The sequence below is a fragment of the Palaemon carinicauda genome, chromosome 1 (genome assembly GCF_036898095.1).
Source record: "Palaemon carinicauda isolate YSFRI2023 chromosome 1, ASM3689809v2, whole genome shotgun sequence".
Classification (NCBI taxonomy): domain Eukaryota; kingdom Metazoa; phylum Arthropoda; class Malacostraca; order Decapoda; family Palaemonidae; genus Palaemon; species Palaemon carinicauda.
In genome coordinates, this window is record NC_090725.1 from 80,399,709 (window position 1) to 80,412,400 (window position 12,692).

General features: G+C 42.4%; 1 protein-coding gene and 1 long non-coding RNA gene across 2 annotated transcripts in view; one reads left to right on the forward strand and one right to left on the reverse strand.

The window, feature by feature from the left end:
• The first annotated feature begins 657 nt into the window (after positions 1 to 657).
• On the forward strand, positions 658 to 3,478 carry LOC137649318 (uncharacterized). Its single transcript, XR_011045770.1, has 3 exons — positions 658 to 3,048; positions 3,116 to 3,228; positions 3,274 to 3,478. It is a non-coding gene; the product is annotated as an uncharacterized lncRNA (long non-coding RNA).
• Positions 3,479 to 3,677: 199 nt separating this feature from the next.
• LOC137649298 (nuclear RNA export factor 1-like) overlaps positions 3,678 to 12,692 on the reverse strand; it is a 53,972-nt gene continuing 44,957 nt past the window's right edge. The window contains exon 2 of the mRNA XM_068382287.1: positions 3,678 to 5,488. Coding sequence (XP_068238388.1) covers positions 4,028 to 5,464 — 1,437 coding nt within the window. The 5' untranslated portion in view covers positions 5,465 to 5,488 and the 3' untranslated portion in view covers positions 3,678 to 4,027. The remainder of the gene's footprint in view (positions 5,489 to 12,692) is intronic.

Consider the following 12,692-nt stretch of genomic DNA (forward strand, 5'->3'; position numbering starts at 1 on the left):
AGGTAAATCTAAAGGTGGAAGTCAAAAGAAATGCCACTAAGCAAAATCTGGTGAAAAGATATGAAAAAAAAAAAAAGATTTTCAAGCTAAGAGAAAATTCATAAACATTTTTCTTGAAACCTACTTTAAATGTAAGTCACAGGAAATGAGCTAACTCAATACATTGTACACCACTTTATCTAAAAAGAAAAATTAAGCTCTAGTAAAAAAATACCAATGAAATCTACCTCGCATTACATAGCTCTCACTTCTCATGCCAGATATTTACAATTATCAGTTAACTAATAAAGTACCTATTATTAAAATGTGGTTCTGAAAAGGATTAACAAAATCTATTGAAGAAACATTTGGTATATGGGAAAACCTTGGTTCCAAAGCAGACTGTTACTGTACCTTTGATGTATATTTCAATAAAAAAGATTTAGTATTGAAATGACCACATATTTCTAAAAACAATGAGATACTGTTTAAGGTAAATGCCAAATAACATCAGTCTTTGGTGTTGGGATTCAAAGGCAGTGGGAGCATGGACCACTAAAAAAGGATAAGAATGTGTGCTCAAAACGGTGTCTTTAAAATGAGCGAAAAACAACATGGTAGATTATTAACCCTTTTACCCCAAAAGGACGTACTGGTACGTTTCACAAAACTCATCCCTTTACCCCCATGGACGTACCGGTACGTTCTTGCAAAAAACTGCTGTTTAAATTTTTGTTTGCATATTTTTGATAATTTTTATAGAAACTTCAGGCATTTTACAAGAGAATGAGACCAACCTGACCTCTCTATGATGAAAATTAAGGCTGTTAGAGCAATTTAAAAAATATTTACTGCAAAATGTGCTGGGGAAAAAATAACCCCTTGGGGGTTAAGGGTTGGAAATTTCCAAAGAGCCTGGGGGTAAAAGGGTTAAGGTAAATGGCAAATAACATCAGTCTTTGGTGTTAGGATTCAAAGGCAGTGGGAGCATGGACCACTAAAAAAGGATGAGAATGTGTGCTCAAAATGGTGTCTTTAACATGAGCGAAAAACAACATGGTAGATTATTAATAAATCAAGACACAAAGGCTGATCATTAGCCCTAGGTTAAGAACTGGATGTCAAGGCACAAGGAAATGTGGGCTTTTGCTTCTACTACAGTACCCACAAGATTGTTATGAGTTTCACATGGAATCCAGGGTACCAAAACAGGTTCCGAAGAACCTTGAACCACAACCCAGACTCCTTACTCGAGGACAAAGGAAGAGAAAGTAACAAAATAGAAAAATTTAAACAAAAAGATTTGACTGTTGTACCTAAAAAAAAATACAGATAAACCAATGTAACTTTAAATCTACTGCATTACCTTCGATTACAAAATCTGGACACGAGAAAGGTATGGATACAGGATTTGCTAATGAACCCACTGAATATAATTAATAATAACGTAATTTATGGATAAGGCTAAGAGAAACTTTCTGTTGACACCCAAGATGAAATGCGTATCCTTACACTTTTGATTACAGAGCCACAAGGGTATTAATTTTAATGCCAAAATAATAGGATTAAAATATCAGATTTAACGTCCATGTCTATCAAAAGAACAAAATTACAAAGAATTTCTTTTCATCCCACATGAAAATAAAGCAAAAATACAATACTCGACCTATTCTCTTTTGTTTGCCTTATCATTATTATTACTAGTTAAGCCATGCCCCTATATAGAAAAGATTTGGGTATTAAATCCAATGCCCAAGAAATCAAACAAACAACACAACATTAGAATAAACAAAAAGAATGTAAATCCTAATCTATTATCTCATTGCATTCATTTCTGATGTACCCTACGCAACATATTAATTATAAACATCTTTTACTACAGCAGAGAATTCAAATTTCACACTAACCTTAATTGAAAGATTAATTGACCAGAATACATTGAAAATGGTTGAAAGCAGTTTCACCATATACTAAATATCCAAATTCATTTTAAAAAAGCAAATCAAATTGTCTTTCAGGAGACATCATTTCCCCTGCAGCAATAGTTGTAAAACTAAATATGATCAGTGTCACTTAAATTTCATTCTAACTATACAGGCTGTTTGATTAGTCAGGATATAGGTGAGTGAGAGCCGTAAGAGAAATGGATACAGCAACAGGACGATAGTAAAAGATCTCCACCTCAGTATAAATTCTTGAGGTATATACATATGTTCAGAAAGGAAGTTACTCTTGAATATTCCTAAAAAAACAAGAGGTTGGAAAGCATCTGTGGCTATACAGCTATACATGACAGCGTTCTTGTACCAGATAAGATGAAATTGTTATCATAATCTACCCCATAACTGAACAAACGAAGGAGAGGAGGATTCCTCTTCTCTACTACGTCACACACACTATCCCTGACATAGGAAGCAGAGATTTGGGTAATAGGGATAACACTGTTGTATCTACTCTGCATTAAACCACAATAAGAAAGTGATGCCTAAAAGAATTTTCATGAACTTGACTTTTATCCTACCACCCAAATTAGAACTAGGATCTCAGCAGTACAACAAAAACACACTGTCTCTCCAGGAAGGCAATGAAACCCTGCCCAGCTTTGGTATTAGAAGGAAGTACAGACCCCTTTATCATCAAACATACAGTATTGGTCTCCTACTTTTATTAAATTATTTAATCCTTTATATAAATGTCATGAATTCATCAGAGCAGGAGGAATCACACTAAATATTACATCTTCATGAGATAGCTTCCCTTACAAGGTGTACATGGAAAGCATAAAAATGTAGGCTAATACTCTGTCTCCTATTATGCCAAATAGAAGACAAAACATGTCAAAGGTGTGAAACTTGCCTAAATAATCCTGAACCAAAAGAATCATTAAACTCAAACTGAAATACGCTGTACTAAACTAACACCAAAAATATACCACGATTGATTGGGTCAATAGAAGCATCAAATTCATACAACGTTAAATGAGGTCCTGGACTACAAAAGTAGTTTTTATCCTATGATATTGCACAACATTCCAGCGATAGGTGGTTCCCAGCTGGGAGGGTATAGTTGGTTGGGAAACATTTTAGTTTAAGGTTGGGGAGTGTATAAGGAGTTGAGAGAAAACATTTTACTTAAGGTTGGGAGACAACATTTTAGTTTAAGGTTGGGGAGTGTATAAGGAATTGAGAGAAAACATTTTACTTAAGGTTGGGAGGGTATAGGAGGTTGGGAGAAAACATTTTACTTAAGGTTGGGGAGTGTATAAGGAGTTGGGAGACAACATTTTAGTTTAAGGTTGGGGAGTGTATAAGGAGTCGAGAGAAAACATTTTACTTAAGGTTGGGAGGGTATAGGAGGTTGAGAGAAAACATTTTATTCTAAGGTCATGAAGCTCAGGCCTCAAAGATATTGGCTATGTGACTTACAATTGATTCATCAAAATAATAAAAGCAATGTGAAACCCTGTAAAACAAAAGAGCTTTGGAACGATACGGTACCTTCTGGCAAGTTAAATGCTGTAAGCCTTCTTTTCATTATTTTTCTATATCTATTACGGATTATTTGTCTTTAATAACTTGATACAATGTTCATTATATAGTTACCCCAAGATGTGACTAAATGGCCACCTTCAAGTTATTGCATTCAATTAGTTGGTAATGCATGAAACATTCATGAATTTTCAGACCATTTTTACACGCACTTTGTTTAAATTTCCAAGACAAAATACAGGAATAATGCTGCTACATCAAACAGAAAATCGAAACAGCAGCAGTGATCAACCGCTGAAAAAGGTCAGTGTTTACAATTATAGCATAAAAATTACCAGTGAAAAAATACAAATGTAGTCTAAAGTTTATGATGATTTTCTCAAAGGCATCCAATTCTGTCTCTGGAAAATCGGTAGACATGATACTTTTTAAAAAAAAAAGTCAAACCAACATCCTAAACAATTGCCTTACTGTTATCAAACTTAAAAACTACCATGTACTGAATGGATTCATATGATAATGAATGAAGTAATAAATGTTCAAATGATTTTCTAAAAATACTACGTCACAGTCATTTTCAATTCCCATTTGTCCTGGGAACAACAAAATCCTACATTGTAGGGCACTATGTTCATAATTCTCAAAAATGCAACAGAGGTACTCACTCCAGCCACCTGGCAATGGCCTGTAATTTCAGCTCGTGTGGTCTTGGGACCCAATGGCTGAACATGGAGAGAAAATGAACTGTGGTGATGTTGGGTGGCAGGAATCATGAGCAAGGCTTCTCTAATTCTGTCATGGCCAAGAAACACACCATTGTGTACAAGTTCTAAATTTGATTTTACCTCTAACACAGCATCAGGAGTGTAAGCCACAACCAAATTAACACGTTCTGCAGTGTCTATAAGGCTGTAATACTGATCCAAAAATACTCGCACAGTTGAATCAGTGACTTCAAACTCACTATTACTGCTTGATGAGCTGCACATAATTTTCTCATTTTTGGAGAAGTTGATGTTTACTTTGTATGGTGTAGGTTTATCATTTTCAGCTAGATAAGTTTCAATGTCAATACTGTCCAAAACCTTGAGGCTGCCCAGACGAGATCTGACTTCTTTGATATATGCCAAAGGTCTGTCTTTAAATGTTTCAACAATTGGGTTGAACTGTAAATTCAATTCTGTAAGAGGAAACACTTTTATCATGTTTAAGAATTTCAAATCAGATATGTTATTGTGCTCCAAATTCAATGCTGCCAACTGTGAACATCCACTTTGTAATACTTGCAAAGACTGTATGTGACTCCTGCGAAGGCCATTGTTACTTAGACTGAGAGCTCGTAGGTCTGGGATATTTTCCTTTATTAATTTCAATACTTGTTTCATGATCATTGGTGTTTGAAGAGGGGTCAGAATGTCTCTCTCCTTCAACAAAGAGTCATTGTGTAAGTCAGAAAGGTCAAGCAGAGAGGCATCACTTTTGTACCGCTGAGATAAGCACTGCTGTAATATCAGTAACTGGTGAGAATTAAGTACCAAGTCAGGCCCTTCAGACTTATTAGAAACAATCTTTAGCCGACAGCCATCAGGACCCTGCAATCTTTTGTCGAGCCCAGCAATTGCTGAAGCTGCTGGTTCATTATTTTGCAAGTAAAAAATACTACTGTTGTCTATGCGACAAAATCCCAAGGGATTGAACTGCACATCTACAATGTTACAAATACTTGACAAGATAAAGTCTTTTTCTAATGGACTATCTCCTTTTATTGAAATCTTATGCCAACCAAGCCAATTTCCATCACTTTTGTTACGTTTGTCACACATGTTCATCATCTGACGTAATTTCTTCTTTCGTTCCTTTTTACTCAACTTGGATTGTTCTTTGGCCCCCCTCTTTATTACATCACTGTTATCATCCATATTCATGTCTTCATGGGGAAACATGTTATCCAACCTCTGCTGACGGTCCTTATTCTTACGTTTTGATTTTCGCCCCATGGTTGAGAAGGTTCCTGAATAAACCTGGAAAATAGTAACAAGCTATAGGACACAATTCAAGATATTTTTTATTCTACAAATAATATCCTTTTATTTACTTATGGCCAATTGTTCACTACATGACTACATAGCTGAAATCTAGTCTCATTCTTTAACCCTTTTACCCCCAAAGGACGTACTGGTACGTTTCACAAAAGCCATCCCTTTACCCCCATGGACGTACCGGTACGTCCTTGCAAAAAAATGCTATAAAAATTAGTTTTTCATATTTTTTGATAATTTTTTGAGAAAATTCAGGCATTTTCCAAGAGAATGAGACCAACCTGACCTCTCTATGACAAAAATTAAGGCTGTTAGAGCAATTTAAAAAAAATATACTGCAAATTTGCTGTGAAAAAAATAACACCCTGGGGGTTAAGGGTGGGAAATTTCCAAATACCCCGGGGGTAAAAGGGTTAAAAGAGAAATAGAAAAAACAGATCCATCTTATAAAACTTGTTAAGAACCCAGTGCTTCCTACTAAAACTGAGAAAAGGCATTTTGGAGACTCCATTTTATGTCTACTATCCTGGATGAGTTTCTCCCATGATAACAGGGGTCAAGGATTCAGCTGGCCAAAAAGTTATAAACACCTGATGCGACAGGTGGTCAAACTTGACAAAAAATAGGTCAAAACTTGATAAAATTATTTTTATTGCTACTTTCACTGACCATAAAGCTTTTATTAAAAATGACAAATTTGCAGATAATTTGTATTTTTCCTAACTATACAAACCTTAGCTATTTAATAGGGGTATTACTTTCGGCGTAGCTAAAATGACGAGCCATTAAAATCTAACGAGGGTTTACTACCCACACCGCTAGTTAGCGGGGGTAGGGGAGGGTAGCTTGCTACCCCCCCTCCCCCACACACACACCTGTGCTGAGCTCACTTTGCTTGGAGGTAGGACTTCACGGGGGATAGGGCTGGCGGGCAAGTTTGATTAAATAGCTAAGGTTTGTATAGTTGGGAAAAATACAAATTATCTACAAATTTGTCATTTGTTCCGTAACTAGAATACAAACCACGCTATTTAATAGGGGTGACTGACCCATTAGGAAGGGTGGACGTTCCTGCCAGTCTGGCTTTTTGGCTTTGCCCGGGGGCTCGTTATTTGAGTGTGTAAGCACCCAAGAAATAAGGAGTCCCTGTACCTTGCTAGAACCTTGCTACGCAAGGACTGCGGCCTACGCAAGCTGTGTGTGAAGGTATGAAGAAGTGTGACTCGTCCTAGGAAGTTGTTCCGAGGTTCTTTAGATGGAAACTTGTAGACTAGGACTTTCCCAATACCACCTCGTTAGGGTATGGGGACGTAACAGTAGTAATCTTAATACTAGGAACACAAGGAAGCATGGTTTACCTGCAGTGGTTTGAGGTCAGCTATGCAGAGAACCCAGGATGCTGCTTTCCCCACGAGAGGGTAGGATGAAGAAAAGAATAAGAGCCAGTCAAATCTTTTCATTCACGCAGACTAAAACCGGGTAACAGTGTCCTCAACCTTCTGCTACTTGTCCAATAAGGAGCTTGAGGTATACAACCGGCTGTTGTGCAGCCACCACCGGACCGATAGAGATCGTATTGAGTTCCTGTGGGTCACGTCTTGCAGGAGAAAGGTTGTGAAAGTCACCTGGAGCATTCACATCCTTTCTTGTAAAACCTGCTAAGAAGGACCAGGGGCATAGTTATGCCCCTGACACTGTGAGTCGTCATGTCGAGATGATGTTTCGGTGATCCTCCTCTAGTCTCTCCCGGTGCTGACAAGAGGAGGGACCCGGGCAGGCTGTTGCCGTTTTCTTTAGGTAAAGTCTCATACCTTACCCTGGTTACAGTAACGGATGATCTGGATCGTCCGTTACCTAGTTGAGACTTGTGTAGGATCCGTCACCTCTGGAAACTGTCTGGTGACATACTCAGGGACAAAACTGAACATTGTCTTTCGCCCTTCTCAATAATGGGCGATGTCGAAAGAGAGACCATGAAGTTCCTTGACTCGTATGGTTTCTGTCCGAGTGTGTAGGAACATTGTGTTCTTTAATCGGGAGAAAATTTGTTGCCTGGTGAAGTGGAACACAAGAAGGGATCGGAGATTTGAACCATGTTCTGAGAGGGAGGTCTCAATTCCGACTGGGGAAAGGCAAGTTGTAAGTCCGTATAAGTTAGGAAAAGTCTATCGATGAGAGGGTGTCCCTTTCTTTCAGTTTGAAGGTGAAGGATCAAGGTTGAGTGATCATCTTTACCTGTCGAAATTGAATAGGGGGTCTTTTCCTCTTGCATATACTCGAGGATTCCGCTATTGCTGGAATCGAGGTATCGAGTGGAGAGACACTTTCACATGACGCCAACCACACAAGACGTGATACTGCCTGGTAGATTGATGCTGAGGAATTCCTCAGATATCTAGACAACCTTTTCGCAAAGAGGTGGTAGTCTTCAGGCGTACAATCATAGCAAATCTACAGCTTGTGGTAGGTGTCGAAGTGGGTTGTCTGTTATGTGGAGAGGGTTCTCTTGGAGGCTCTATCAGGAGTTGCAAAAGGTTTGGAGACCATTCTGTATAATGCCATAGTGGAGCTAGGAGAGTCCTTGAGAGGTTGACTGATCTTCTAGCCTTGTAGAGTGCCCTTCTCCAGATAAAACAGGGGCGAGACATAAATGTCATTGTTGTACCCACCGTTGTTGCCAGAGAGCCTTGGGGTCTAGGGCTGGTGAGCAACGGTAGCCTGAGATTCAGGAGTGTTGCGAACCGACCCCTTAGTTGGAGGACCTTGCAAAGTTGGGACTTTGTCAGCTACATGGCGATCCAAAGTCCATTCGGTATACCTTATCTGAGATGCTGTGAACAGATTGTCGGTGAGCACGTTCTTCCAGTCTGGAATGAAGCGGGCTCAAAGTGGTACCAAACGGACTTTGGCCCATCTTAGTGTTTATACTATTAGATGGGAAGAGGCTACAAGCCAGTTCCTACTTGCTTGTCAATGTGAGTCTCTATGTGGTGTGCCGTCCATCGCATCGCTGAGTGGTCTGTTAGGAACCAATGAGGCTGTTGAAGGACCGGAAAGTTGGCCTTCATCTCTTAAGAGATTTAAGTGAAGGTACCTTCGGGCTCTGTCCAGAGGGCTGAGATCGTAAGGTGCAGCACTATGGTCCCTCCTTTCTTCTTTTTCCGACACAAGCTTCCTGGAATGGAAGTCGTTCTCGTTCCGAGAAGGTTTTTGTGAAGATTGGTGTGTAGAATTATTCCCAGATGCACCAGTCTCCTGGGAGGGAAGTAAGGAAGATTTCCGTAGGTTTACCCTGATCACTGGATCTTGGTAAAAAGAATTCAGAAGTTCCAGTGTTAATGCAAGGTTGCCACTGAGTCTGCTAAGGTCAGTCAGTCGTCCCGAGAGAGCGGAGACAAAAGCCGATCCTGTGAGACCAGGATGGGTGTAGTGGAAAGACCAAAGCACAGTGCCTTGAACTGGTGTTTCTTGTTTGTCTAGACTAAATATTCCAACCTTCCTAGATGGATGGTTTGGACCTGGAAGTAAGTGTCCTTTAGGTCCAGTGTGCAAATGAAGACCTGAGGTCTTAGGCCTTGATCGAACTCCAACATGGTGGGGACATCGACCCAAAGGGACATCTCCTTGGTGATCCTTTTACATGGAAGATTGTCGACGCTGGAATCTTGACTCGTGTCGTAAAGGATCAGGCGCGATGCCCAGTGTAGGAATTCTTCTCTGAGAGAATTTCTATAAAAGGAAGGCCACGCTTAGCCTTACCACGTGCCCTGATGGGATTGATGCTATTCCTTAGAATAGAATCAATCTGGTGAATGTTAATCAATGTTTAACCGTTGGGTATCGTGGTTATTGTACAGTTGGAGAGTGCTCGCAAGTAGTTCCCTGTTGGCAAGCCGTTGATGAGGGTTGTCGAACGTTTACCGATCACTTTAGTATGATGGCAAACAGTCAGAAGCGAGAAGTATGTTGTATAACTATTGATCTAGGAACTACAGGAAGCGGTTGACTAGTAAGTTCGAGTCACGAACTGCTGGCAAATAACCGATGACCGATGAATCGGTGGTCTGTGAGCCGATGGCAAGTTCAAGATCAGCAAGCTGATTATGGTCCCCCCTGTTTGGTCAGAGATGAGCAAGCTGAAGATGGGCTGGTCAGAGATCAGAGCTGAGTTCAATGATCGAAGAAAGATGAGCTGCCCATCTAGTGATCAGCAAGCTGATGACTGGTTATTGACTAGCAATCGATGATTGGAAATGCTAGCAATTGGAGATCGTTAGCCATTGGAGGGACTACAAGTCAAAGATCAGCATTGAGCTAGCACTTGGCGATCTGGTGATCGGCGACCTAGCGATCAGTAAACTGTGAACTAGCCATAAGCAAACAGTGATCTAGAGATCAGTCTGTTGATGCTTTCCTGTTTGCTGCCGGTCGTCTGTAAAGGGAAAAAAAAAAAAAAAGAAACTTCAGAAGAGACAGGCATCAAGGATTCCCCGACTCGATTCCCTTGTAAGATGGAATCTTCGGGATCTTGAATCCTTCTGTGGAGCCTTATTCCTCTTTTCCCGGTGGCAATGTTTATGTGCTTGCGGGGAGGAATGGGGCAATGGTGACCTGTCCAAAAAATTTTATTCGTTTTTACTGACAATTGCGTGAGTGTGTAGGTGAGTCTGGAGCGATGGCACACAGGACGATGCTGGTGCTTAATATCTGCAGGCAAGCGCTGGTTCTTAGGCAAGAGCTGGTGCATTGGATCTGCGAGCCTTGACTCTTTGGCGAGAGCTGGCAGATGGATCTGGGACCATAACTGCGCAGGAGGGCGCAGGAAAGTGAGGAAGAGTGCTGGCGCGCAGTAAGGCACTGTGTAGTTTTGTGCATTCTCCCTAGAATGCACCGAAGCGTGTGACTGGTTGCGCAAGAGTGGGAGCATTGGCGCGTGCGTGAGAGTACTACGTGGAGACTGTTGGCGCGTGCGTGCGGAAGACCATCGGCGTCCGCACGTAGATGACCGTCGGCGCGCGCGGAAGGCTGTGTGCGCGCACTCAAGATTATTGGAGCGCGCATGAGCGAAGGCCGTTGGCGCGCGCCCACGCGTAAGGCCATTGGTGCGCGGTAGACTGTTGGCGCACATGCAAGATACCATTGGCGCCTGCGCACAGAAGAAAGTTGAATACTGTTGGTGAGCGTGTGGGAGACCCTAGGCGCTCGCGCGGGGAAGAAAGTCGGCCCGTGCGCGCGTGTAAGATTATTGGGACGCACGCGTGTAAGACTACTTTATTGGGACGCGCGCGTGTAAGACTACTGTATTAGGACGCGTGCGTGTAAGACTACTGTATTGGGACGCGCGTGTGTAAGACTACTGTATTGGGACGCGCGCAAGAGCATTGGCGCTTGCGCGCTTGGAAAATCATCGGCGGCCGCGCAAGAGCGGCGCGTGCAGAAGAGCGGCACTCACGCACGTAAGAATATTGGCGAGCTCGCGCGCTTCTCAGGACGATCAGGAACTGGGATGTGCCCTTTAAAAAATGGCGAGCATCCACCGATGGGGACCGTAAGCAGGTCTGCGTTAGAGTCCAGGACCGAAGTCCAAAGGACTTCGTTGCAGCGCAAGATTGCGCTGGTAGATCGGTAGGTCAGCTGGCAGGACGATCAGGAACTGGGATGTGCCCTTTGGAAGGGCGAGCATCCACCGATGGGGACCATAAAAGGTCCGTGTTGGAGTCCAGGACCGAAGTCCAAAGGACTACCCTGCAGCACAAGGTTGCGCTGGTAGATTGGTAGGTCAGCTGGCAGGACGATCAGGCTGCGCTGGAAGGTCTGCTTGATCCTCCGAAGAGGTGTCTCTATGAGAGGCCTCTCCCGCGAACGAGAGGTGAAGACTTCGTAGAAGAGACTTGAAGACACTCGTGATGACGCCCCTTAGGGCCGGTGGATCGGCAAGCTGACCTTAGCAGTAGCGATCCTCCGAAGAGGAGTCTCTATGAGTGGCCTCTCTAGCAAACGAGAGAGGTGAACACTACGTAGAAGAGACTAGAAGACACCCATGATGATGCCCTTTAGGGCCGGTGGATCAGCAAGCTGACTTTAGCAGTAGCAATCCTTCCGAAGAGGAGTCTCTATGAGTGGCCTCTCTCGCGAACGAGAGAGGCGAACACTTCATAGAAGAGACTTGCCAAGACCAAGCTCCACCCCTGAAGGAAGAGAAACTCAGCAAGGGGGGAGAGAAGTCTGGCCGAAGGGCAGCAACAGCAGTCGAAGGCGATGAAATTATTAAGATGCGGGATGTTCTCCCTCTGAAGGGAGAAACAACCTCACACCTGGGGAGGAAACTTCCCTCGGAAGGGAAGTTGTCCAGCCCCTGGAGGTGAACCTCCTTTAGCGTTCTAAGATGATCTGAAGTGCTGGCCATGCTGTCACGGGAGTACTTCTAAGAGAAGGGATGACGCCCATGACGACGTCCTCTGAGGGACGGAAGTGACAGCAGATTCCCCAGGCATGAACAGAACTGCTCTGCTTCGTTGGCACTCTTTAGTCGAACAAAGAAAAACTGCATAGTTAATTGGGAAAATGAAATTAAATAATTATTTAACAGAAATTCCCTAGGGAGGAACTCCGAAGAGGAACCCTGAGGGAACCACATAAAATAAGAATTAAGTATTGCGCCCTTCCTTCTCCAGACGACAACCACGGGAGAAGGGGGGAGCGGAGTAACTGTAATAAAAACAGAATTATAATTATTCAAATCAGCTAAGAATATTCACTAAGAGTGAGAACCACTGACCCTCCAAAGGGAAGTGTTCCCCACGGAGAAAGCTGAAAAGTTAAAATACCATTAGATTTTCACTGAAAATAATTAAGACAAACAATCGGAAGAGCAACCTAACCCGCGCACGGGAAAGGAACTTCCCCAATAGTACGCTGTTGTAGTAAAGATGAACGACCTCGAGAAGAGAGAGACCTTAGTCAATCTTTAAAAGGTTACATTCCCTTCCCTCAGAATCCAAGTTTCCCGTAGGAAAAGAGGAAAAGGCGAAGACAATAGTTGAATGAAGAGGGTCCAAGCGATGACGATTCCCCTGCGGCGGCTGAGTTAACGGATATATGCCGACGGGAAGACCGATGGACCAGAGAGGGAGAGGTCGTTCCCCACGAAGTGGAACTGTGCTGGCCTTGCTACTACGCAAGTGTC